The 23,933-nt window shown below is 49.3% G+C and overlaps 12 protein-coding genes and 1 non-coding gene across 13 annotated transcripts; 6 read left to right on the plus strand and 7 right to left on the minus strand.

The window, feature by feature from the left end:
• The first annotated feature begins 366 nt into the window (after positions 1-366).
• rex3 (putative RNA exonuclease Rex3) lies at positions 367-2,545 on the plus strand. Its single transcript, XM_025526142.1, has one exon. The coding sequence runs from the start codon at positions 479-481 to the stop codon at positions 2,447-2,449; it is 1,971 nt and encodes a 656-aa protein (XP_025383982.1). The 5' UTR covers positions 367-478; the 3' UTR covers positions 2,450-2,545.
• Positions 2,546-2,711: 166 nt separating this feature from the next.
• Positions 2,712-3,620, minus strand: BO83DRAFT_381814 (60S ribosomal protein eL22). Its single transcript, XM_025532080.1, has 4 exons — positions 3,542-3,620; positions 3,337-3,372; positions 3,066-3,262; positions 2,712-3,001 (listed from the first exon to the last, which is right to left on the minus strand). The coding sequence occupies exons 1-4, from the start codon at positions 3,554-3,556 to the stop codon at positions 2,875-2,877; spliced, it is 375 nt and encodes a 124-aa protein (XP_025383983.1). The 5' UTR covers positions 3,557-3,620; the 3' UTR covers positions 2,712-2,874.
• Positions 3,621-4,230: 610 nt separating this feature from the next.
• BO83DRAFT_381815 (DIM1 family thioredoxin-like protein) lies at positions 4,231-5,243 on the plus strand. Its single transcript, XM_025532081.1, has 5 exons — positions 4,231-4,500; positions 4,568-4,601; positions 4,664-4,711; positions 4,807-5,049; positions 5,124-5,243. Exons 1-5 carry the CDS (start codon positions 4,420-4,422, stop codon positions 5,147-5,149), a joined length of 432 nt encoding a protein of 143 aa, XP_025383984.1. The 5' UTR covers positions 4,231-4,419; the 3' UTR covers positions 5,150-5,243.
• Positions 5,244-5,542: 299 nt separating this feature from the next.
• BO83DRAFT_381817 (translin) lies at positions 5,543-6,898 on the plus strand. Its single transcript, XM_025532082.1, has 8 exons — positions 5,543-5,705; positions 5,784-5,820; positions 5,910-5,963; positions 6,027-6,160; positions 6,226-6,331; positions 6,403-6,488; positions 6,560-6,709; positions 6,769-6,898. The coding sequence occupies exons 1-8, from the start codon at positions 5,640-5,642 to the stop codon at positions 6,841-6,843; spliced, it is 708 nt and encodes a 235-aa protein (XP_025383985.1). The 5' UTR covers positions 5,543-5,639; the 3' UTR covers positions 6,844-6,898.
• On the minus strand, positions 6,854-8,114 carry BO83DRAFT_381819 (glutathione peroxidase). The gene is made up of 2 exons (XM_025532083.1): positions 7,691-8,114; positions 6,854-7,608 (listed from the first exon to the last, which is right to left on the minus strand). The coding sequence occupies exons 1-2, from the start codon at positions 7,731-7,733 to the stop codon at positions 7,097-7,099; spliced, it is 555 nt and encodes a 184-aa protein (XP_025383986.1). The 5' UTR covers positions 7,734-8,114; the 3' UTR covers positions 6,854-7,096.
• An 860-nt stretch (positions 8,115-8,974) lies between these two features.
• BO83DRAFT_392520 (CTAG/PCC1 family protein) lies at positions 8,975-9,375 on the minus strand (the record flags this gene model as incomplete). Its single annotated transcript, XM_025532946.1, has 2 exons — positions 8,975-9,266; positions 9,335-9,375. The coding sequence occupies 2 exons, from the start codon at positions 9,373-9,375 to the stop codon at positions 8,975-8,977; spliced, it is 333 nt and encodes a 110-aa protein (XP_025383987.1).
• A 665-nt stretch (positions 9,376-10,040) lies between these two features.
• Positions 10,041-10,923, minus strand: BO83DRAFT_402326 (uncharacterized protein; the record flags this gene model as incomplete). Its single annotated transcript, XM_025533522.1, has 5 exons — positions 10,041-10,081; positions 10,133-10,186; positions 10,240-10,311; positions 10,360-10,680; positions 10,740-10,923. 5 exons carry the CDS (start codon positions 10,921-10,923, stop codon positions 10,041-10,043), a joined length of 672 nt encoding a protein of 223 aa, XP_025383988.1.
• A 2,473-nt stretch (positions 10,924-13,396) lies between these two features.
• Positions 13,397-16,131, plus strand: cdcA (phosphoprotein phosphatase CDC14). Its single transcript, XM_025536276.1, has 3 exons — positions 13,397-13,780; positions 13,893-14,427; positions 14,479-16,131. The coding sequence occupies exons 1-3, from the start codon at positions 13,735-13,737 to the stop codon at positions 15,719-15,721; spliced, it is 1,824 nt and encodes a 607-aa protein (XP_025383989.1). The 5' UTR covers positions 13,397-13,734; the 3' UTR covers positions 15,722-16,131.
• A 503-nt stretch (positions 16,132-16,634) lies between these two features.
• On the plus strand, positions 16,635-16,706 carry BO83DRAFT_t231. The gene has a single exon. It is a non-coding gene; the product is annotated as a tRNA-Gly (tRNA).
• Positions 16,707-16,986: 280 nt separating this feature from the next.
• BO83DRAFT_381824 (uncharacterized protein) lies at positions 16,987-17,662 on the minus strand. Its single transcript, XM_025532084.1, has 2 exons — positions 17,438-17,662; positions 16,987-17,341 (listed from the first exon to the last, which is right to left on the minus strand). Exons 1-2 carry the CDS (start codon positions 17,581-17,583, stop codon positions 17,092-17,094), a joined length of 396 nt encoding a protein of 131 aa, XP_025383990.1. The 5' UTR covers positions 17,584-17,662; the 3' UTR covers positions 16,987-17,091.
• A 639-nt stretch (positions 17,663-18,301) lies between these two features.
• Positions 18,302-19,650, minus strand: BO83DRAFT_381826 (phytanoyl-CoA dioxygenase family protein). Its single transcript, XM_025532085.1, has 4 exons — positions 19,132-19,650; positions 18,899-19,073; positions 18,627-18,845; positions 18,302-18,572 (listed from the first exon to the last, which is right to left on the minus strand). The coding sequence occupies exons 1-4, from the start codon at positions 19,303-19,305 to the stop codon at positions 18,313-18,315; spliced, it is 828 nt and encodes a 275-aa protein (XP_025383991.1). The 5' UTR covers positions 19,306-19,650; the 3' UTR covers positions 18,302-18,312.
• A 313-nt stretch (positions 19,651-19,963) lies between these two features.
• On the plus strand, positions 19,964-21,960 carry BO83DRAFT_368937 (MFS general substrate transporter; the record flags this gene model as incomplete). Its single annotated transcript, XM_025529840.1, has 8 exons — positions 19,964-20,248; positions 20,295-20,364; positions 20,427-20,621; positions 20,679-20,844; positions 20,901-21,002; positions 21,054-21,183; positions 21,233-21,345; positions 21,403-21,960. Exons 1-8 carry the CDS (start codon positions 20,056-20,058, stop codon positions 21,958-21,960), a joined length of 1,527 nt encoding a protein of 508 aa, XP_025383992.1. The 5' UTR covers positions 19,964-20,055.
• Positions 21,961-21,991: 31 nt separating this feature from the next.
• On the minus strand, positions 21,992-23,321 carry BO83DRAFT_137351 (uncharacterized protein). The gene is made up of 2 exons (XM_025526144.1): positions 23,304-23,321; positions 21,992-23,248 (listed from the first exon to the last, which is right to left on the minus strand). Exon 2 carries the CDS (start codon positions 23,151-23,153, stop codon positions 22,023-22,025), a length of 1,131 nt encoding a protein of 376 aa, XP_025383993.1. The 5' UTR covers positions 23,154-23,248; positions 23,304-23,321; the 3' UTR covers positions 21,992-22,022.
• Between the last annotated feature and the right edge of the window lie 612 nt (positions 23,322-23,933).

Here is a 23,933-nt window from a genome sequence, read left to right on the forward strand (position 1 = left end):
GCCGCTTCGGCTTCGGCTTCAGCTTCGTATCGCGAACCTGGCTTAACTCCAGGAGGGTTTCCTCCTTGTTCCATGTCGAAACCTTCAAAGCTTCTTCCTAGCTGGATAGTTCAACAATTTATCTCAGATTTGAACTGGACTCAGCGAAAAGGCACTGCGGAACCCACAAATCTTTGTCCTCACCGCAGTGGCTGGTTAACTGCCCATGGCAAGCATAGTCTTTGGATGAAACAGATGTGCTCGAAGCTCATATAAAACAGTCTAATCAGCTTTCTGAGTCATATCAGATCTGTACCTGACATTGTGGCTAATACACAGCTTCAAGCAATTCTTTCAGTTCGTCTGTATGTTTAGTACGTGCTGCGAAGTAACGCAAGGCATGAGTGAAATCTTTGTATACCAGCTATATACTCCTTTCTTCATCTACACCTGACTTTCTGTTTCGCTACTGAGCATCTTTTGCTATCCTACAATTACAATGTTTGCACCACTCGGTCTATTTAAGGACATACCTTGTCCTGAAGGACAAAATTGCTTGCTCTTAACCTGCATCTTCTCTCACAAGGACGTCGCCTCCAAATCAGCCCTTCACGGAGCCCATCAGAGCACCGATGTACCAACGGCAGCCCAGGGCGAGGCGGGTCTTAAGTCTGGCGAAACAGCCGTGCAATCTAAGGTACAAGCTCCGGGTGAAGAGAAAATCGCCAGGCCAAAAGACAAGGCAGCGTCTTTGCCTTCTAAAGCAGCTCCCAGTCAAGGTCCCGTGTCAACAACTTCATCGAACAAGCCATTCCAGACCAATGGGCAAGCCAATGTCAAGCTCCAGTCTTTATCCAGGGAAGTCACGCCTCCGACAAAGCCAACGTCTTCATCAGCAAAAGCAAGCGCACCCGGCTCTCGAAAGTCTCTCCCTCCAAGGCAAGCACCACGAGAAAGCCTAAACCCTCGGATGCTAACGAAAGCACCTGCCCCCCATGGTGTGCGTTTGGCTATCCTCACAAAGCTGCATGCTGGTATGTCTGCTTTAAATGACAAATTGGCCAAAGACAAAGAGAGCCAGGACAAATACCTGGTTCTTACGCCAAATGAGCTTATAACAATGGCCTTGGATGAAGAAGAAAAGACCGCAAAAGAAAACCCAAGCATATACTCCAATGTCATCAAGCTCCGCATAGTAAAGCTATCGAAAATGAGCAAGGAAGACTGGGCCAATGACGTGAAAGCCCATCTCAATGAGCGGTATTACAAGATTGCGCCCGGGCCAGAGCAGTCAAAGCCGAAACCTCTTGACACTGGGCTTAGTGCAAAGGAAGAGATAGCATTGGCGGGCAAGCTTGTAACACGTCTGGAGGGTCTCGAGCAGTACGGCTACGTTACTAAGCCTCCGACAGACGCTGAAGTGGAAGGTGCCAGGAAAGGTGTTATTGAATCCAAGGGATGGGAAAAGTGCGATCGATGTGGAGGAAGATTTCAGGTCTTCCCTGGTCGTCGGGAGGATGGAACTTTGACGACGGGAGGACAATGCACATATCACCCGGGGAAACCTCTCTATCCGCCCAAGAAGAAGACCGATCATATTACAGGGCACAAAGATGCGTACTTCTCTTGCTGCAACGAGTCGGTAGGGACTTCTGCTGGCTGTACCAAGGGCAAGACCCATGTCTTCAAGGTATCGGAAACCAAACGACTCGCCTCAGTACTCCAGTTCCAGAACACCCCGGAGCAATCTGGCAAAGGACGGCTGCCGCCAGTCTGCTTCGACTGTGAAATGGGTTACACAACCCTAGGCTTGGAGCTGATTCGGTTGACCGCTGTTAGCTGGCCGCAAGGCAAGACACTCTTGGATGTCTTGGTCAGACCCATCGGTGAAGTCTTGGACCTGAATTCGCGGTTTTCTGGTGTTTTCCCAGAGCACTACACGAAGGCCATTCCCTATGGCAGCTCTGGCTCTCAAGCGAGTTTACCGTTGGATGACGGGGAAGTAGATTCGCCTCCATTGCAGATTGTCGAGTCGCCTGCTGCAGCCCGGGCGCTGCTATTTGAATGTCTTCAACCAGATACGCCACTCATTGGTCATGCGATCGACAATGACCTCAATGCCTGCCGCATCATTCATCCGACGATCATTGACACTGTTCTATTATACCCACATCCCCGGGGCTTACCTCTCCGTATGAGCTTGAAGACTCTATGCCGGAGACATCTAGATCGAGACATCCAAACTGGAGGCAGCAGCGGCCATGACTCCAAGGAAGACTCGATCGCCACGGGCGACCTGGTAAGGGTCAAGGCAGCGGAGACGTGGAAGGTTCTCAAGTCTAAAGGCTGGCGCATACATAACGACCAACTTGTGCCTCCACCAGGCGCCGATGCGGAAGCTGCGGCTGCACATGGAAGGCTTGGTTCAGGAGCGGGCCAAAAGCGGAGCAGCTCGGCGTTAGGAGATTGAAGGCACAGCTATCGACGCCATTAATGACTTCTAGTGATACCCATTTTATACGTACTCAAAATTGTACAACATGCAACTACGTAATTTACAACAGAACATAATTAGGTTCGAGTGATAGATTGCTCTATTCAATCGTGTATCTACCAGTCATAACGTCATGAGTAGAGGTAGCCATGACGAGCCAGAGCAGCCGCAGAGCGTCCACCTTTTCAGGAACAAACATCTCCGAGCCAACCACTAGTCATCGCCAAAGCGGTATAGGAATCCCTCCTTGTAGAACACATCTATACCCAAACCAGACATCCAAGTGATAACCCTCAATTCAGATATCGCTCCCTTTTATTGGCAACCCCCTGACGCGAGCACACTTGTCATCCGGTCATTTTTGGATTTTTTTTATTGGTTGTCATTCCGGAAGGAGTAATTTACTCCTCATCCTCCTCGCCCTCGTCGTTGACGACGTTGTAGAAGCGGAGCTCGTAGACACCCTTGGAGGTGGAGACGACACGGAGCCAGTCACGGAGCTGCTGCTTCTTGAGGTACTTCTTGGTGCTGTTGAAAGGTGCAGGTTAGTACACATGTCGTACTGGTGCTATTGAAAGTGAAAGGAACATACAGGTACTTCAGGTAGCGGCCAGAGAAGGGAATGTGAGCAACAACCTCGACCTTGCCGTCACCAGCCTGGGAGATGACGACCTTGTCACCGAGGTTGCCGACACGGCCCTCGACCTTGATGCGGTCGTGGAGGAACTTCTCGAAAGCAGAGAGGTCGAAGATCTTGTCGCTCACGGGCTGAGAAGCGTTGATAACATACTATAAAACAAGCGAAGTTAGTTAACTGCAAATTTTACTTGCGACTGCGATTGCGATTTGCGATAAGCACATACCTTCTTGGTGACCTTCTGGGCCTTGCGACCACGGGCCTATTGTCCGAGATAAAATAATGATTAGCCTACTGTTCCATAATGTCGGATCCCCGGGGTTTATTCCATGAGATATTTTATCTGGTATTTTCAACGCAGATAATACATCTTCATGTACATGGACCCATTCGGGGAGAACAGCAAAGCGGTTTCAAGGAAGGAAACGTACAGCAACGGGGGCCATTGTGACGGATGGGAGGGGGTTTTTTGAGGGGATAGAAAGAGGGATTAGCTGGTCGCAAAGAGGTGTATATCCTGCGCCTTGGGGAGAGAAATTGTCGAAGGTCGATGGAGATGCTCGAGTCGGACAAGTGCGTGTCACTAATCCGTTTTGGGTATGTGGATAGGGCTTTTAGTCCGCTGATTAGGGCAGCTGGTTATCATCTGACTGGGTGGATGGCTGGTCCAATGAAAGCTGTCTTAGTCATGGTGGTAGTTCTCGCTTGTTGGCCACCTCAATGGCACTAGCCTGTGAGTTACGCACGGGCCACTTGGCCAATAATATATAAGTCTCTCGCGCCCCCCGTCTTTTGAAATTTTTTTCTTTTCTTTTCCAGCTCTCTTTGCCTTTTGGCTTAGATCAAGTGTAGTATCTGTTCTTTTCAGTTTAATCTCTGAAAGTGTTCTAAGGAACACAACATTGATTAATCTTATTTTTGCACCCCGTGGCGAGACCTCTGTGCTTGCGCATGTCTTGCTGCACAGTGTCATCGGGCTTACACTATCCCCGATCGACGCGAACAACCCTTTTTTCATCAATTTGGTCGGCTTGTCCGGCTGGTTGGAGAAGAAAGTGCGATTAGTAAACTTTGAGTTAAATGTCTTGTCAATATGTTTTGTACTTAGGGCCGTAGAGCAATTAGTTAAGAAGCCTCATCCGAAACTTCGAGAAGGAGCAAGCAAAGCAACTCCTTCGTTGCTACCCCCTCGTCCACGTGATCTCTATCAACTACATCACTTGCCAGTTGCAAGAACACCAACGGCTTCCTCTCGATAACACCAACTAGAAGTGCTATACATAGCGTTCAAGGACTACAAGTCGTCAACATGGGTTCCGTCGTTCTCCCGCATCTGCGTACGGCCTGGCATGTCGACCAGGCCATCCTTTCCGAGGAGGACAGACTTGTGGTGCGTATACATATCACCAAGTCAAGGTCCTAGAGCATAGCAGATGATGCTAATCAGAGCTGTATAGGTCATCCGTTTCGGTCGTGATCACGATGTTGACTGTAGGACATCTCACGAATCTCTCTTTATCAGAATAAGACAGTGCTAATACAGTGAATTGTAGGCATGCGTCAAGACGAAGTCCTTTTCAAGATCGCCGAACGTGTGAAGAGTACGTCAAGAAATCAATGTTCCATCCATTTCTCTTTCCCAAGCCTCTTCCCTGGCAAGGAAAAAAAAACCCTCAGTGACTAACCGCCCAACCAGACTTCGCTGTCATCTACCTCTGCGACATCGACGAGGTACCCGAGTTCAACACGATGTACGAACTCTTTGACCCAATGACCATCATGTTCTTCTACCGGAATAAACACATGATGTGTGATTTTGGCACGGGTAACAACAACAAGTTGAACTGGGTGCTTGAAGACAAGCAAGAGATGATCGATATCATTGAAACCATTTACAAGGGTGCGAAGAAGGGACGTGGTCTGGTTGTTAGTCCGAAGGGTAAGTCTATCTATTATCTTGAGTTGTTCTGGTACTGGCTGGATGGTTTGGCTGATGCATGATTTCTGCTGTAGATTACTCGACGAGGTACCGCTACTGATTGTCGTGCTTGTTGTGGGGTTGGTTCTGTTTGAGTTTTGCTATGACTTATGAATGTGTGGGCTTTCTTAGAGGCTCGTTAGGTTAGAATTAAGATGAATATGATGTTCTCTATCACTAGTGACTCTTGCTTGTAATTAGGAGCAGCTGTATGGTGGGGTGTATCTTGCTTTCGTAGTGGCATCGCAGACCGAAGAAACCAGTAGAAAACTATAATGATATAAAAGATCATATTCATCAACATTCTCAGAGCCCGTTAGCGAGCCCAAACACTCTTCTGCAGTAACCTATTCACCCATCTCCTCTACTGGTAGTCATCCGCCGTGATATAAAACCCAAAGCCAAAGCGGCAGAAAACGTGCCCCACAATTTCTCTTTTCAGCTTTGTTTCCCTGACGTAACATTCATCAACATCTCTCCCGTAACGCGAATCCCAATCAATTTAGTATCACTCACCACAACACATCGGATAATACAACAAATAATCCAAGATGATCGATCACAACATCTTCGAGGACCTGCAGGCCAAGATTGATGAGGAGGCTGCGGTCCGCGATGTAAGTTGACCCGTGCCCGCGCCAAGCGCAGAAACAAAACCCGAAAGCAAAGTGCCGTTGTGCTAACGGACTGTACAGGAACTTCATGATATTGTGCAGACGCTGGCTAGGAAGGGTATTCACCTATTCATTCCGTTCTCTCTCAATTATCGCATTGAGGGGATGCTCAATTTGAGGGTTTCGCTTGGCTGATATTCTGGATAGGAAGATCTAACCAGGCTATTCTGTCGCGGGCTCATTCTACACCCACTGATCAGTGTATGCTCAACTCTTTATTCCTCTATCTAAAAAGGATTTTAGGGACATAGTTAATAAGAACAGTGAAACCCGTCCTCGACGACGCAACCAAGGAGATCATCGCCCAGAGGGATGAAGTATCTCGGTTGAAGACCGTGGCAGACAAGCACCCGTTTTACAAGTACAATGGCGTGTGGACGCGCGAGTTGCAGAACCTTGTGCGTGCCTCTTCTATTACTGGGGTTTGATTGTTGCAGATGAGAGCTAATCAGCTGGCCAATAGGTCTCATCGATCGAGCTCTGCGCTTGGCTAGGCGGACTGGAAGAGTACAAGACGAACAGCTCCTCTTCCTTCCTGACGATTGAAGAGGTTGGGAAGTTCCTGGGTGGTACGTTCTCTGTCTATCTCCTATCTTTGAGAAATTCAGAGTGTGAACTTGATTCTAATGATAATCTCTAGTCCCCGTGAATCTCAAAGAACAGGATGCCTTCCATCTCACTATTGAGGAGTATCTGCTTGCGCTGATTTCTATGGTTGAGGAGTTGGTCAGTTTCCCACTCCCCTGATATTGGTCTGTTATTGGAATGCATTGTTTTGCTAATAGAAGATATGATAGGCCCGTCTGGCTGTCAACTCGGTCACTCTCGGTGATTACACCCGGCCGGTGCAGATTGGCAATTTCATCAAGGATCTGTTTGCGGGATTCCAATTGTTGAATCTGAAGAATGATATTCTGCGGAAGAGGAGTGATGGGATTAAATACAGTGTAAGTTTCCACCTGTGGAAGGTGGGTGTAATTTATGGGATGCTAATGTGATGGTACAGGTCAAGAAGGTGGAGGATGTGGTTTACGATCTCTCTTTGCGCAATTTGATCCCCAAGGGTAGCGCTGCAGCATGATTTGAAACACAGAGAATTGAATTAGCATATGAATTGATATGAAATATAACGACACTGTCCAGAACACGGCAGTTGAAGAGTTTCGTTTCGCAACACCAGTCGCCTAGCGTAGCGTAACAGCCATTATATAATACTCAGTATAGTATAAAAGACAGCAGCAGCAGCTACTGCTGCATGGTATCATCCCAACCAAACACCCGTCCTCTCACACCAATGTAATATAAATATAATCCCACACCAGCAGCACACAAAATTAAGCCGTCGCCTCCTCCTTCTTCAACGAAGCCAACGAGCCCTCCTTCTTCGCCTTCTCAATCTCCTTCAGAATCGGCTCCTCCAACGACTCGGGCTTGGTCAAACTAGCCCAGCGACCCACAACCTTTCCATCAGCCGAAATCAGGAACTTCTCAAAGTTCCACTTGATGCGCTTCAGCCCCAGCAGACCGGGTTGCTGCTCCTTCATCCACGTCCACACCGGCGCGGCCTTGTCGCCATTGACGTCCAACTTGCCCAGCACGGGGAATGTCACTCCGTAGTTGATCTGGCAGAAGGACTGGATTTCGTCGTTGGATCCGGGGTCCTGGCTTCCGAACTGGTTGCAGGGAAATCCGATGATGGTGAAGTCTTCCGGGTGCTTAGACTTGATGTCCTGGTAGAGCTTCTCCAGGCCTTGGAACTGAGGCGTGAAGCCGCACTTGGAGGCGGTGTTGACGACGAGGACGACTTTGCCTTTGAGGTCGGTGAGGGGGAAGGGGGAGCCCTTTTCTGTTGAGAGGGGAGGGGTGGTTAGTTGGGTATGAAGCTAGGGGGTGGGGTTGAAGGAAGTGAAGGAGGGTGAGTAACGTACTGTCGACGGGCTCAAAGTCGTAGAAGGTAGTCGCAGAAGACATGGTTGATAGTAGTCTTGGTGAATTTGACGAAAGGGATGGTGGGGAATGAATGCGCTGGACAGGAAAATTGTTCCGGTGGCTTGGTCGCAGTGATGTTGCAAGGTGATATGGACCAGTAAGAGCAGTAGTTCTGATGAATCGGACTGGTACCAGGGAATGCGCAACTAGATATGTAGTTGATGAGGTGAGTCTCGACCTTGAGGATGATAAATCAGTGAATGGGATGATCGATGACAAACGCATCAGCGACTAAGAAGGGGAGAGAAGATAAGAGGGGGTCCAGCAGTCAATAATCGTCGCAGGCGCGCAAATCCCAAAGAGGAGGGGAAATGGAACCAGATGGATCGGGACCAAAAGATTCCGGAACCCGAACCAGTATCGATGTCATCATTAGCAGAAAATGGCCTGAATGATTGCGGGTCGATCGATACGGTTTCGGGCCCAAAAGTGGCTTGGGGTTTGTTGCACGTGTAAAATCCCGTTACGGCGCCACCGGCGCTTTTGCTGCTTTGGGTTTGGTTGCATTTATGGCGATTGTGGTTGGTTGAGGATGTAGGGCTATTATGCACAATGGAATTGATTAGTGATCGGATGATATTGGGTGATTTGATCAGTGCACTGTTGCTTCATTTAGAAATTCCAAATACTTGAGACTCGAGGTGGATACAATATATTGTGAGTTCTGGGGTTTTAAATTAAGGCATGGTCATCATGCACGGCTATTGGAACTTAGTGGCATTGGCTCTTTCCGGACTGGGGCTCCGTATAATCTTCGTATCTATCCGTTACCCTTGCCAGACTTCATTATGAGAGGACACAGCATTAGTGATATATTCATTCTAGACCCTCACATCGTACAATTCGGCAGACCACATTCCACGCTATCCACATATTACCCAACCAGCTATATACGCTCCTGACTCAAATCACAATTCAAGCCCCATCGCCGAACAAGCCCACGCACACAGGTACGTTGGTGGTTTGCCCCATCCACGGTACGCAAATCTCCCATCCACGACCCCCCGGACGCGGCTTGCCTGCACCGCGAGGAACATCCGGTATCCGTGTTCCGTCCGAACGATCATGGCCAGCGGCAAAATACCGATATAGTCTTGATCGACCCAATAATCGGGCACATCTAACCCTTATGAAATGCCCCTGGTAGCGTGTAGCATAACATAGCACAGTAAACCTCGCATTTGCTTTTCCAGTCTCCATCTGCGCTGGGACAGACCCATCATTCATTTCTCATCATCCGCATCTAGAACATCCACGTCCAATTCTTCCATCACTCCAAGCACCACTGCCAGGTTTTCCATAAAGCCATTCACAGAGACACGCAGCATGCGATTCGTCGTCGCGCAGTAGGTCGTCTCCAGCACAGTTTTGGCTTCTTCGTCGGCGGTTTGCTCCTTGGTCGGCGTTGTCAGGGCGAAACTGCGCTTCACGAAGGGGGAGAGCTCGGTGTCAACCTCGAGGGTGCGCAGGGCGGCGGACGCCAGGCGGTTGGTAGGGAGAGGGAGAGAGATTGTTCTGTTGGGATTCGTTGTTGGTCAGTGGTGTTGAGGTGATATGCCCAAGGGGAGTTTGGCTCTTCTTACAGGGTGTAGGGGAATTCGGAGGGGGTTCCGTTGGATGCCATGGTGATATGCGTATGTCTTTCTGAGAGAGTAGGAGGTTAAAGTGAGTTCAATGCAACAGCGACTCGAATTCGTGTAATAAAGAGCGCAACGCTGGGGAGAAAGATTGATATTGAGGCGGGGAAAGAGTGGGATGTGCGATAAGGCATGAGTAAGCATTGCGGCCTCAGGCTACAACGAGTGTTACTGATAATATGGCCTGGCGACGTCTGCCAGCCTATTATTTCTCGCAAGCAGTATTGCAAAGCATTTCAGCCACTGTATTCTAGTTGAGTGCTGAACATTTGTTCTGGGTAGCCAGGTTACGCCATTGCCAATATAATTTGGAAAGATTAGAAACAGTGGGTTTATCATCGAGCAATTTTATCCACGCTATTTATAATCATCTGTTTACTTTCCTTCATCGACTACGAGGCAGCAGAATGAGTGTGGCTTCAAGACATTACAATTATTCTGGTATCAAAGTATATATACGGCAGGCGGAAGTCTCCCAAGGCTGCTCTCCTCGGCCAACAGAGAAGATACGCTCGAATGTACAACAGAACCGCTCTCCCACAAAGTCATGACTTCGTTAAGGTTTCCCTGGTCGAAGGTTTCCATGACACATCACTGAATATAGGAGTGTATGTCGTGGGAGGAGGCAGAAATTGTTTGAACAAGTCATCCTTTACACAAGGGAAAGGACGGACTGAAGGTTGGCAAGACCTCCTAGGCCATTGTCAGCGATGTTTCCTTCGAGATTTTCTTAGATCAACTTACCGTTCTGGCTGAGGAGGTCCAGGACCTTCTCAAGAGCGCCGGCGGTCAGGTCACCTTGGAAGAGTCAGTAAGCTTACTTTACCACTCATACTCAGGATTTCACTTACCGCTCTGGATCTTGGCGACAAGGGTCTCAGAAAGACCAGAAAGGTCAGTGATGTCGCGCTTTAGGTTGACAGCTGGTATAATCTTAGCTATTGGACATGGATCTGGGTTATTGTACATACCACCAGAGACAACACCGCTTGCTGCTCCCTTGACAGTGCCGACGGCTCCGCCAGCCGCGTTGACAACAGGGGAGGCGACAGAGTCGACAGCACCACCAACTGTCTTGACAACAGGAGAAGCAACACCTTCGACAGTGTTGACGGCTCCACCAACAACGTTTCCAACAGTGTTAACAGCACCGCTAGCAACACCCTTAACGGTTCCAGCGGCATCACCAGCGATTCCGACCACAGGCGTAGCAACGCCACCGACAGTGCCGGTGAGGTCACGCTTGTTGGAAGGGAGCAGCTGGGTCAGCTTGCCTTCGATGGTGGAAAGTTCTACATATCTAATCTTAGTGGGTCTCCCTAGCAAACCTTCACGGCCGTAGATAGCTTACCGTCTTTCAGATCAGTGAGATCGGTGGTAGCGCAGCCAACAAGGCCACCGACAACATTGTCGACTTTTCCGAGAACGCCGGTCAGCTGGCTAAGAGTGGACTGGACGGTAGTATCCACAACCGGGATAGCGGCAGCAGAGACACTGCCAGCGAGGGCAAGAGCAGCAATTCCAGTGAACTTCATTGTGATGTATTGTTGATTTGAGGAATAGGATAAAGAAAGATAGTGAGTGTATTGTAGTTGCTGTAAAGGAGCGAATGAGGGTTTGGAGATTTAGAGAACGACTGACAGTGAGCGAAGTGCTTGGGAAGAGAAAGGACAGCAACTGGGAGGACACTCCATTAAATAGACAACACTGGAAGAGATTTCGTGCTGGGCTTTAATTCAGGGGAAGTTGGCAATGAAGCTGACTTCCATGTCCATCGAATCGGGCACCTTAGGAGCTCGCATGAATGAGGATCGACATCGAGATCCAATGACACCACTCCGTCGTTTCAGATGGGATGGTAGAACGCCTTTCATCCGATGAGCTTAATCCAAGCCCGCAAGCTATCAAGAAGATAGCAGGCAAAGTTGATGCCAGCCTACTCTGAGCATATGGGTTTACGTCGCATATAGAACCATACTCATTCATGCAGTATTGATGATGCAAACGGTATCCGTTCGTAGGTGCATATTATGGTGCTGAAAAGTGTTGGTGATTATTTGTCTCTCACATCGTAGTATGTCATGACCAAATTTCAGACAAGAATCGATAGTGCCTGAGGTGGGCGGGTATGATTTGACCTCTGTCCCTTTCTCCTACCGTGGGATAGGGATCCAATAGTGTAATCTTAAATGGTGCTCCACTTTGAATGCAATTGCCGATGATGGTCAAGACTGTTGCATTGGCAGCACTGCGGAGGTTAATGTCTGTACCTCATCAAACCTCCGTGGGCAGCGTGGGGCTCGCCCAGAAACCCCGCGGAACCTTATCCTGTATATTCCTGTTCTGTTCAGCATGGTGATCATTGACCCAGAAGTTTCAAAGGCTTATAGTCAGCTGTTAGCTCGGCGAAGTAATCAAAATCCTGGTCCCAGTCGAAGGGAAGCGTTCGATAGGAGCAACTCAATGAGCCGATTACTATTGAACGCGTAGTCCTTATTTTGTATAACTAAGCAAAAGGGAGTTTGAACACAGCGGCGCGACGAAAACAATACCAGCAATGGCAAGGTAATGGTGTGCAAGTGATTTAGGTTCGCAGAAAAGCCAGCCGCTGTCTGCTTGCCAGGTTGCCAGGTACGTACCTCCATCCCTGTCGATCCGATCCACCCACTACATTTTCGAGAACCGTTGTTGGGCAGAGCGATCAGCATAACGATAAGGCGCAGATTCCAACCGCAATCGGCTTGCTAACCACCCATACGCTAACCGAGTATAGCCTCCCCACAAAATATCATTTTTAAGACTGCCCATACCATACATCATTCGTGTTCGCGGTAACTCAATGACCCCATCATCGGCCGTGAATCAGACGAAAGTATCCATCGGCAAGCACCTCCGGTACCTGACCACGGTCGGAAGGGCCCTTCGTCCATTACCGAGCAAAGCTTTTCCAGTAGTAATCGTATGTCCTGGTGGATGAAGGACTCCATTAGTCCTGTTAGAGAGTTATTAGTCAGGTACAGGACGGCTTGGCTTGAGGTGCACGATGGGTGACGTCAGAGTTTAGGAGATTTCGAATGATCAAGTCCACACCAGTGACTTTTTCCCTCTGCGATGTGCTGATGTGGGCGGAGTATGTGTGTAGTGGTAGGGGTAAGCAACACTAGACTGAGCTAAGTGAGGTGTTGATGTGGAAGGATCAACAGGTAACCTGAACTCACAGGGGTCAGCGGGAACTGCAGCCTTTGCAATTAAACGAGCAAACAGAATTGTCTGTATTTCGTCATCCCTAATTTTGCGCAGCTCTACTTCATTAGTAGCTGCTGTATTCATATTTATAGCCCATTATCAGAATCACTTATATCAGTGCTGCGCGATTGTGTGAAGTTTTCGTCTGTTAGTACCATCGTGGCGTAATGTTGAAGACACATGTGGTCCATTATATATATATATATCGACACGACTAGCTTCAGACAGGTGAAGTAAGTCCTGGTCACAATTGCAGCAATGAACACAGCAGGAATGACAGAGAAAAGTTTAAGTGAGGGCTGACTGAAGAAACAATCCGGACTGTGAGACCTTCATACTGATGAGGGGACCAAGTTGATGCGACAACCATCCTGATACCAACAACAATGGCCGCAAAACAAACAAAGGTCACGGGCTGTCACATGGTTCGGGGTGCAAATGTTTGTGGCTGGTGAGGATGGGTGTGGCGGACCGTTTGTTTGATCGGTTTGCCTGTGGGGAGGCAGCAGAAGCTGACTAAGATGACAGTCCCGTGACGGTCAGGGACATCACCCGGAGCTACGGCAGCCTGAGGCACCGGACGTTGTCCTGTCAACGGCGGCCGCTAGGCCGGATCAGGGGAATCACAACATAACAGCAGCCACTGAGCGTGCATCGCAGTTGCCCCCCAAAGCAGACTCATCGGCCTCGAGCCTATCTTCTTCTCGTGCGGCCAACTTTTCCCTCACTTCCTCTCCTCTCTCTTCCCCTCACGCTCCGCACTGTCGGTCTCCAGCCTCTACCGCTCCCTGTCCGGGCTCGTGTATATCTTCCTCCTCCTCCCCTGGACTTGTGCTATCCTTACCCTATCGGCACCCGTGTCTTAACTTGCATCACCTTTTGTTTAGGAGCGCCAACAGATCAGATCATGAGCATTTAGTCCAGAACTGTTATTTTGTTCACTTTTCTATCAATCGACAGAGCTCCTCGACTCCTCTCAATTGCAGCATTGCATCTCTTGACAGGTTCATCTTGTCAAGTATTTCCTTCCCTCATTCCTCGGACTACACGTTGCCCCCATTAGCGACTATTGTTTTGATTGTCGCATCGCCCAAGTCAAGATGGCTACCAACAGTGGTTATGGGCAAGTGATTGAATATATTCAAGGTTCGTTAGCTTCCTGCCATCGCCCATGAGCATGTTGGATTAGCAACAGCTGGAAATTACATCGTCAGTGGAAGTGTTTATGTGCAGCTTGCTAAATGTTCGGGCAAAACAGATCGTCTCTACCTCGCCTCCTACGATAACCCTCCCGATGCACGAACCCCATTTCCTTATCCCCTAGAGCAGCCGAGATCACCGTCCAAGCGCTCTGCGAGGGCTCAGCCTAGCACTCCTAGCAAGAAGCGCAGTCCCGTCTATTTCACCGTAGATGATGTCTTGTTGTACAACTCATTCCATGCCGATTTCGGCCCTCTACACATCGGTCACTTGTATCGGTTCGCGGTCCAGTTCCACGAGATTCTTGGGGAGCCTGAAAATCGTGATCGTGCAGTGGTGTTCTACTCTAAGACGGATGCACGAAGCCGTGCCAATGCTGCTTGCCTGGTTGCCTGCTACATGGTCCTGATCCAGGCCTGGCCCCCGCACCTCGCTCTGGCACCAATTGCGCAAGCCGATCCCCCGTACATGCCATTCCGTGACGCAGGCTATAGTCAGGCAGATTTCATCCTAAACATCCAGGATGTCGTCTATGGTGTGTGGAAAGCTAAGGAGCAGTCGCTCTGTAGCCTCAGGGACTTCAGTCTTGAAGAGTATGTATAATAGCAATTGGCTCTTATTGACTCTACTGACATCTTTTTTAGATACGAAAAGTTTGAGCGTGTTGACATGGGTGATTTCAACTGGATCACCCCGCAGTTCCTCGCTTTCGCCTCGCCGCAACACCAACCGATTGCGCCAATCCCTCAAAACACGCCCGAGTTCGCAGCGCTTCCATCCACCGTCTCTGAAGTCCTTTCTTCAAAGCTACCTCTTCCTTTCAAAAACGTTCTGGCGCACTTTTCATCCCGTAACATCGGCCTTGTTGTGAGACTGAACTCCGAGTTGTACTCTCCCTCCTACTTCACGGCTCTGGGCATCACCCATGTGGATATGATCTTTGAAGACGGAACCTGCCCTCCCCTGCCACTTGTCCGTCGCTTCATCAAAATGGCACACGAGACGATCTCTAAGAAGAAGGGCATTGCTGTTCACTGCAAGGCCGGTCTGGGACGGACTGGATGCTTAATCGGCGCGTACCTCATCTACAGATACGGATTTACTGCCAACGAGATCATTGCTTTCATGAGATTCATGCGACCAGGCATGGTAGTCGGTCCTCAACAGCACTGGCTACACCTCAACCAGGGCTCTTTCCGCGAGTGGTGGTACGAGGACTCGATGAAGGAGAAGCTGGCTCAGATGCAGGCTGCTCCCATCACCCCTGGACGGCCATCTACCAGACAGCGGGCCAACGGACCTGTCGCCACGCCGCCGAACAACGGCCATTCTAAGCGTGCTGCTCTTGGCGAGATCGACCACAACGAAGGAGCTGGGGCCCCGGCGGAAGAGTACCTCCCCGCACCCACTCCTGGACAGCCTCGCAAGTCACACAGAAAAGACTCCCGCCATCACCCCTATGCCCGTACCACATCTGGAAGCTTGATTGTCGACAAGGATGGCAATAAGAATTCCGAACAGACCAGCCACAGACACCACCGTCTCAGCAACGACAGCAGCGAGAGTGAAGAGGAGATCCAATTGCGTATGTTGGCGAAGCGTTCCTCCAGATCCCCTGTCGCATCTCCCAGTCAGCGGTCCGTTAGTTACTCTGCTACGGTAACTGCTAGCTACACCCTGAATGACGATGATCGAGAGAATTGGGGCGATGCTGCCGCGTATGCAGCACCGAAGACTCCTGTCAGCACCAAGAGTGGCAGTGGAGCGATCGCAGTAACAAAGGTTCGGACGAGCCCCAGGCGTGCAACAGACACGAGGAGTGAGACGAAGGTTCGGAAGGCTAGCGGCCGCGTTGGCAGTGCTGGAAGTCCCACGCGGGTGAAATAAACGCCTCACCGGCGCAGGTATACTTCTTTTCTTCTCCGCGCTCTTGAGCCTTTTCAGATATCCTTTTCTTCATTTCTACTTTTTGCCTATCGTTGCTGCCGGGGTATAATATGTGCATAGTCCCGCGTATTTTCTCTTCTTTGCTACCTGCGCTTTCACTTTACACTTTCTTTTTTGGCAAGTCCTCGGTGCGGTTGTGGGTGTTAGGTTCTGGTGCAAAATCCATGGTTCTGGGTGTGCGTGTTTATGGCGTCCGGTTACACTGTTGATGGTCAAATGATATCTAGAAGTTGGTCTGGAATACACCAAGTCTTTGACTGGCACATGATGTTCATAGTGTGTCGAGTGGCTATTATTGATCAAATGCGTTTCTCTGTACGTATATGATCTACGTCGATATGACCGATTAGTTATGACCTGTCTTTATGGAATGGCTGCTCCGTAAATACTTTGTCAATCTTGGCCATTGTAGCACTGAAGCTTCTCGCAGAATGCTCGATGTCCACGCAGGTAGTAGTTTATCGATCGGCCCTCACTACCCTCATATTGAGCGATGTAACGAACCACTTGATTTAGCAAGCAAATTATCCGCATCGCACTATCTCTGTTAGAAAACAACCAATTGCATGTCTTCGACTGCGAAGCTATGCCACCTAAATCAGTACACAGCAGCTACTACCCTCTACCACGGCCGCCCGACCCAAGAGAGGAACCGATCGATTCAGCTTCGTGGTCCCTGACGGCACTAAACAAATCAAGCCTTGCAAAAAGCGATATCCTACTCTTTTGACTGGCATCCGTCGAATTTAGTAGTACTAAGTGTGGTGTTTGCTATTCTATTCCATAGGATATTGACTATTGGTTTTGCAATTATGGTATATCAATATAAAATAGACATCATCTATAACAACAAGCATTGTTAGTCTAACGGTTATGATACTCGCCTTCCAAGCGAGTGGCCGGGGTTCGACTCCCCGACAATGCATTTTTTTTTCTTCCACTCGAGATACTTACCGTCCTGCAGGGCGCTTTTCTTTTTGCGACAGAGCGTTGTTCATGGAAATGGGGTTTAATAATAATATTTTACTTTTCCACTGCACGCATAAATGAATAAACTGGAAAGGCTCTTTATCTCGTACTGCTTGGTTATTGACATGTAACGAGGGGTTGAAGCTTGTATGTTTGCATGCTAATCCTACTTTAGGATGGAGCCACGCTTCTCAGAAGTTGAGAATTATAACTTTAATCACAAGACAGACACCTCTCCCAGATACTTGTCACTGTCGTCATCGACATTATACACTATACCTTTCATCCCAGCCCTAACAATCCTTCCATACCATAAGTCATCAAAATGTTGAGCATCTACCTTAACAAACCCCCTCCAAATGCACCCGAATCAAATCCCGATATTCCCCCGCCCTCGGCGTACTCTCCTCAATCCCCTGCACCTTCGCCGCATCATCCCAAAGCCTCAACTTGACCATCTCATCGCGCAACGGATCCCTCTCGAAGGCCTCCAACTCTGCGCCCTTGAATGGCCCGCCTTGGAACTCGAGTGATTTCTTCGATGCGGATGATAATGTCTCGTAGTATGTTTTGTTTGTGGCGGTGAGGTAACTATCACACACTCATTTATCTTCTTATCAGCTTGACACTTTGAAGATAGTAGTAGAGAGTAGGAGTGGGTGTTGTGATGAAGTGAAGGAAACGTACCGCTTCGCAGGAACATGACTCTCGACTAACCGACAAACCTTCTCACTGAAACCCAGTGAACGAAGGTATTCCGCTCCGATAGTCTCGTGGCCCATGCGGCCGACATTCTCGGTATTCTTGTTATCGCTATTGGGTTTCAGGTTCATCCGGACTTCCTTCGTGGATGAGAGGGGGATTATCTGGCCGATGTCGTGGAGAAGGGCGGCGAGGATTAGTTCGGGGGATGCGCCTGGAAGAAATGGATCTTATCAGTCCATTTGGTTTCTTTTCTTGTGGTGATGATTCGGTCTTCAGGTAATGGTGTGGAGTGGCTCATCTTGTACCTGAATTCTGGGCTTGGTGCGCGGCTTGTAGACAGTGTTCGAGCTGGCTGATGGATTCGCCGATGTAGTCGCCTTGTCCGTATTCTTCAAGGGAGGTTACGAGGTAGGTGGCTTTTTCGAGGGGTGTTTGGGGGCTCATTTTGAGGAGTTGGGCAGGGGGGAGGTGTGTGGAGGTGGTAGTATGCTCAGGAGGGAGGGATCTGATGTGGATGTGGGAAGAGTGACCAGGGGGAGAGGGGTTTTATAGGAGCGATTTTCTGCTGGTTTCATGAACCCACGTGCTTTCGCTTTTATTTGGTTCATTATGAGAAAGCCGATTTGGATTATGAGTTTCATATCTGTCTTGGAATTATTGGGATTTCTTGGCTGTGTGAACTGATTAATTATAAATGTTGCTATGTGGTGAACAATCGTTTGATCTACATGATTTTCTACTTCGTGGTATAGATTTGAAGTCGTAGAACACCAGTCTATCGACTCCTTCCTTCCAAATCTCTTCTTTGCCCGTTCTCAACAAGCTATTCATTCATGGAACTGCACCCTAAGTTTACGCTACGCAAGTACCGGCTGTTGGCCCTCGACCGTCAGCATCGGGGAGCCGTAGCCATACCGCATTCTGCCCTCCTCATACGTCTCCCCCTCTTTCCGCATGTGCGTGGCAGGCCACAGCTTGCGGCGATCTTCATAGTACTGATCGTGCAGGTCACCCTCAGCCAAGCGGTTGTATGTGGCGTAGATTGCGCGTCGGTCCTTGGAGCTGGTGTTGGCGCCACTCTTGTGGGCAAGATAGGAGCCGAAAACGAGAATGTCACCTGAGTAAACTGATGGTTATTTTTTGAATAACAGTTTTAGCAGAACAAACATACCCGGTTGTAGATTGCAAGGCGTCCATGTTTGGCTCTTGACCCAGCCAGGCTCAATGCAGCGGTCCTCTCCAAGCGGTACCTCCTTAAGGTGACTGCCGTCGACCACGTCAAGTCCACCATTCTCTGAGGTCATCTCGTCAACAGCAGCAAGCACCGTCAGGTGCTTGATTTTCTTGACGTGGGTGTATGCATTGGCGTCGATATGAGGAGAGAAGCCACCTGCGTCGTATTAGCTGCTTTTCTATCCAGTGCGGCAGATGTTTCCCCCTTACCACTACCAGCGAGTTTGTAGTTAATCTTCTCTTTAAATAGGATCATGTCCTCTGTAGCTAGCTGACGGAGAACGCTTAAGATGCGTTCACCACGCAGAAAACTGTTGAAGCCAGCATGAGAATTGGCATAATTTTCTGTGCGGCAGAGGACCCTTTTGCCTTCGGCATTGATTTCCTGCAGCCGGGATAAGTTCGCCAGCCAGCTGCTAAGAAAGGTGACACTTGGATCTCACCTCATAGGGCATATAAGTTGCATCTGGAGTCCTTGGGAGGTCGTGTACTTCCTGAGTCCACTGTTGTAGGACCTTGGTCTCAGGAGGATTGAAGAAGCCCTGGATGAGCAAGTATCCCTTCTCCTCGTAGAACTGGAGTTGGTCCTCCGTCAGTGTGTAATAGCTGTTATCCATGATGCTAGTCTTGCTATGATCGGACTAATACTTCGGTTCAATCTGCAGAGAGCACATGTCCTTTTTCCCCACCGAGATTGGGGCCATCGCACCCATAAATCCTCTAATGCGAGCCTCCTTGCTCGTGAACGTTACTTCCAGCTGCCGACCTTCATATGTCACTATGCCGGGCCGGTGCAAGGTCCGTGTGCCAGAGTGGAGGATGTCGGAGCACGAGGCAGAAGTATCAGCGAGGGGTTGCGCAGAGGCCAGGCACGAGACAGGCTGATCCTTGAAGGTATCTCGAGGCATAGAACCACTCAGGATGCTATAAAATGCCCATGTGCCCGGGACGAGGCGCTATCATAGGGCGCGGGCCGTCCTGATAAGCCCCGCCGGACTACGGGCCTTCTTGCCTAAGCGAGGCGGAGATCCCCGCCAGGGCCCTGCCTGGACTGGGTATAATTTGTCCTTTCTGTTACATTAGATAGACCTCGCTGAAAACTCTCCGCCTGTTGTACGAAAGGTGGGTTCGTCTGCCAGCAGCGATGCAACACTATGTTTCTCGTGCAAGCCATGCCAGCTGCTATTGGATAGCATGGCACGTTCTCGAGGAGTCTATCGTTGCCCAGAGAACTATTAGCTGCACTGAAGTAGATGTAGTGAGGATGCAACGGACAAGTTAAGGACAGACTATAGCCCACGAAGTCGCAGTCATTCCTTTTGCCCAATGGACACACCTCTACAGTCGACACATCAGCATCTTCTATCATGGCTGTAGCAACCAATTGCTCCGCGACCGAACGGGTCGAAAACACTATGAAGCATAGCAATCAGAGGGAGATAATGAAGGAAGACGACACTAATTCTGTCGAAAATGGTGAGTTACGGGCTTCATCAGGTGTTTTGAATGTTGTCGTCTCGGGACTGGGACTCTTCAGTGATGGCTATAATGCTCAGATCAGTGAGTACACCTTTACCGAAGCCTGTGCCTAGTATGACATGCCCAGAGTGTGTAAGGAACTTCACTAATCTCAGTATCCGCAAAGTCGGCTACATGGAGCCTTTGTTTTCTGTCTTGTTAGTCCCCATCGGTAGCCCCGTAGCTTAAGGCTATCTGTTGACGCATTCATTGGCATTAGGTATAAGAATACTATGTCATCAAGCATCAAAACCAGACTATCAAACTCCTTCCTTATTGGAGAGATCTTTGGTATGCTCTTCTTCGGTGCATTGATTGACCGAGTGGGAAGACGGACAGGAGTGGTGGCTACTACCTTGTTCTTGGTGCTTGGTATCATCTTGTCTGCTGCAGCACACGGTACCTCGGAGTTGGGGTAAGACTCGCTCCAATTGAACGAAGTACCAACCAGAAGTTTTGACTTTCTGATTAGAATGTTTTGGATGATGATTGTTGCTCGCGGTATCGCTGGCTTCGGAGCTGGTGGCGAGTATCCTGTCTGCGCAACCAGCGCAACTGAGGCGGCTGATGAGACCGCCAATCTTCGGAAGAAGAGAGGATTTCTGGTCGCGTCAACCACAGATTTTGCTGTGGATATGGTACGTGTCTCAATCATCGGAGTGGGTTTCATGTAACTCAATGGAACTATGCTTAGGGCTTCGTGGCCGCCGGTATTGTGGCCCTCATTGTTCTCGCTTGCTTCCACCAGGATGTCAAAAGTGGGGTTTGGAGAGTCTGTTTTGGGCTTGGTTTTGTGGTATGCTCTAAGAACCCTCAGCACAAAGTGATGTATTGAAAACTGTGACAGATCCCTGTTTTCATGTGTTTCTTTCGGATTCGCATGATCAATTCGAAGCAATATCGCAAGCACGCTATCAAGTCGCGATACCCATATTGGCTTGTCCTTCGGAGGTATTGGAAACCGATATTGGGAACCTGTAAGTTTTGTTCCTGGATATAATTGCATCAGCCGCCCTGATATCTTAGCTCTCGCTTGGTTCTGCTACGACTTTGTCACGTATCCGTTTGGACTCTTCACTTCCACCATCATCTCTCAACTCAGCCCAAACAATACAACAGTGGAAAATATTGGTTACGGAGTACGTAAAACAAGCAGCCGGATGTCCTAAAATCGAGATGCTGATACGGTCCACCAGACGGTTGTTAATTGCTTCTATCTCCCAGGCTGCCTACTGGGAGGGCTCCTGATGGATAAAATTGGAAGGAAGCAGAACATGACTCTCGGCTTCGTGCTCTGGGGTATATGGGGCTTCATTTTGGGCGGAGCTCTTCGCCCGATACAGTCAGTATTCCCGTTGTTCGTCGTTATGTACGGCATTTTCAACGCCCTGGGTGAGATGGGCCCCGGTGTGTCGACCTTTCTGTGCGCCGCAGAGTCATTCCCCACCCCTCTTCGTGGTCACTTCCTTGGTCTGGCCGCCGCAGTAGGAAAGGCGGGTGCATCAATCGGGACTGAAGTATTTACGCCCATTCAGGACTCGTTCTCATCTACCGAAAAAGGTCAACAAGCCGTCTTCCTGATAGGATCGGCTTTCTGTATGGTTGGTGCGTTGATAGCGTGGTTCCTGATCCCGGATATGTCGCGAGAGCTGGAAACCGAGGATGCCAGGTTCAAGGCGTATTTGGAAGAGAATGGGTACGACATCAGCTCATATGGGGAGGCGCTCTGCGTGGAGCAAAAAATAGATAGTTAGAATTTGGGAACCGTGAGAGGACTCCTAGAATTCCTTTTAAAGAAGATGATACCGCGCGCAACTTATAATGCCACTGAGGTGGTAATCTGATCGTTCTCTTGCAGTGAATCTGATGTTGATGCTGAGCAACGCCCGAGTCTATCTGATTCAGATGGGCGTTCCGTTTCTTGGACAGCCCAGGCAATACATTCGTGCCAGTCTAGCGGCAATGCCTTACGAACGGCAACAACTATTTCTCTCCCCCAGTATGCCAACCATATGTTTCTCCGCAGCCAGTCAAGAGTGACTGCGTAGTTGGCTAGAATGGACAGAGCCAAGGGCTCGCCAATGCGCACCATTGACCAGAACTCTGGAGGGCAAATGACAGCAAAATATGAGAATGTCATTTTTATGCGGCGATACATAATTGACATTGCAAGGCTGTCTCTCAAAGTTTGTATGGTCGGTTCATATATACCCATGCGAGCGGCTTCGGGCGCCATTGCAGCGCGTGAAAGGAGTTTGCTTAGCACATCCTCGAGCTCAGATGAAAGCACCGTCGGTGGAAACGGATGTGGCAACATCAAGACGGACCAACGACTACGTACCATGGTTTCGTGATCAGCTTTGACGAGAAAGGATGATCCTCGAATTAGAGAGAAGACCTGGTGAAGCCTGTCTATGGGGTCTTCTGTAGGCTCAGAGGGACGCTGTATCCCAAAAGTATAGAGGCTGACGACGCATGAGAATGCAAAAACAGCATCATGATTTTCGGGTGTGATGTTAGAAAGGTGTGACCGAAACATTGCGACACCGAGATCATGATGGCGGATAGCCATGACCGTGTGTCTTTGCGGTGAAACACCCTTAAGAGCCAAGTGTAAGGCACTCAATCCCAAAAGGCCGTGCAACAGAAAATTGTGTTCGAAAGCCAGCTCAGTAACCCACTCTCCCCATAACGATAGGTTTTGGTCTCGTGGTATGATGACGTCCGTGATACTTCTTGATGTGTGTAAAGCGTAGTGATTCATTAACCTCAGCCGTTCTTTTTCTGTATCCGTAAAGTCACACTCCATGTCAGAGCGTTCAGTACCAGGTGTGGAAGCTGCAGCAGAAATCAAATCGCTAGGGGAATGGCTGCTATATCCGTTGGGAATGCTAGATGATTGGTGATTGATACGAGATGAGTCGTCCCTGGCTTGACTTGAAGGCATCTCATTTCTGGGTGCCACGAATACCAGATTCGCTGGCTGAGTAGCCAACGAGCAAGCCGAACCTATTCTCCTGCATCGGCCACATTGGGGTCTATCTTCGTCGCACTACTTACGATAAGCACGGGACACGCACGGAGCCACGTAACTAACCTTTGTGCGATTATTCTTACACTGCGAACAGCCATGTCGGCTCTTATTGTGGTAGCGCCTCTGAGGCATGAGCCGCGGTGCTATTAGACTGAGTCGATCTAATAGAAACGGACCAATGATTCGGGAATCAGTAGTGAACAAATAATGCGATGATGGAACGATGGTTACCCTTTCCAGAAGAGGGCTGTTATGATAGTATGTTTAGTCACGACATGAAGGCTTAGGGCGCCGCGTGGCCCAGAAAAAACCGAGAAACCGGCTGAATTGGGTAGATAGATAGATAGATAGATACCATGGCCTAGCTCTGAGGTGAGAAGTGGCGCGGAGAAGGCAAGAGAGTACGTGAGCAGTGACCCGTGGATGATCGACACGCTAGCCCTTATCCGGCAATTTGTACGTGGTACGGTCTATAGTACCTGGGATCGAGCACCCTTTCAATCTCTCCCTTTCGCTCATTGCTTGTCCACGAGAGAATATGCACCGGATATTAACTGATATGATACTCCTATCCCCGATAAGCCCCTAAAGTCCGTGCAAAGTGGTTCCCTTCCCCTTATATATGAGACCCTCCGGACCTCACTGCCCTGCCTCAGTTTCGATATTCATATTCATAACCTCTCATTACTGTAT

Source organism: Aspergillus eucalypticola (genome assembly GCF_003184535.1).
Source record: "Aspergillus eucalypticola CBS 122712 chromosome Unknown BO83scaffold_30, whole genome shotgun sequence".
Lineage (NCBI taxonomy): Eukaryota > Fungi > Ascomycota > Eurotiomycetes > Eurotiales > Aspergillaceae > Aspergillus > Aspergillus eucalypticola.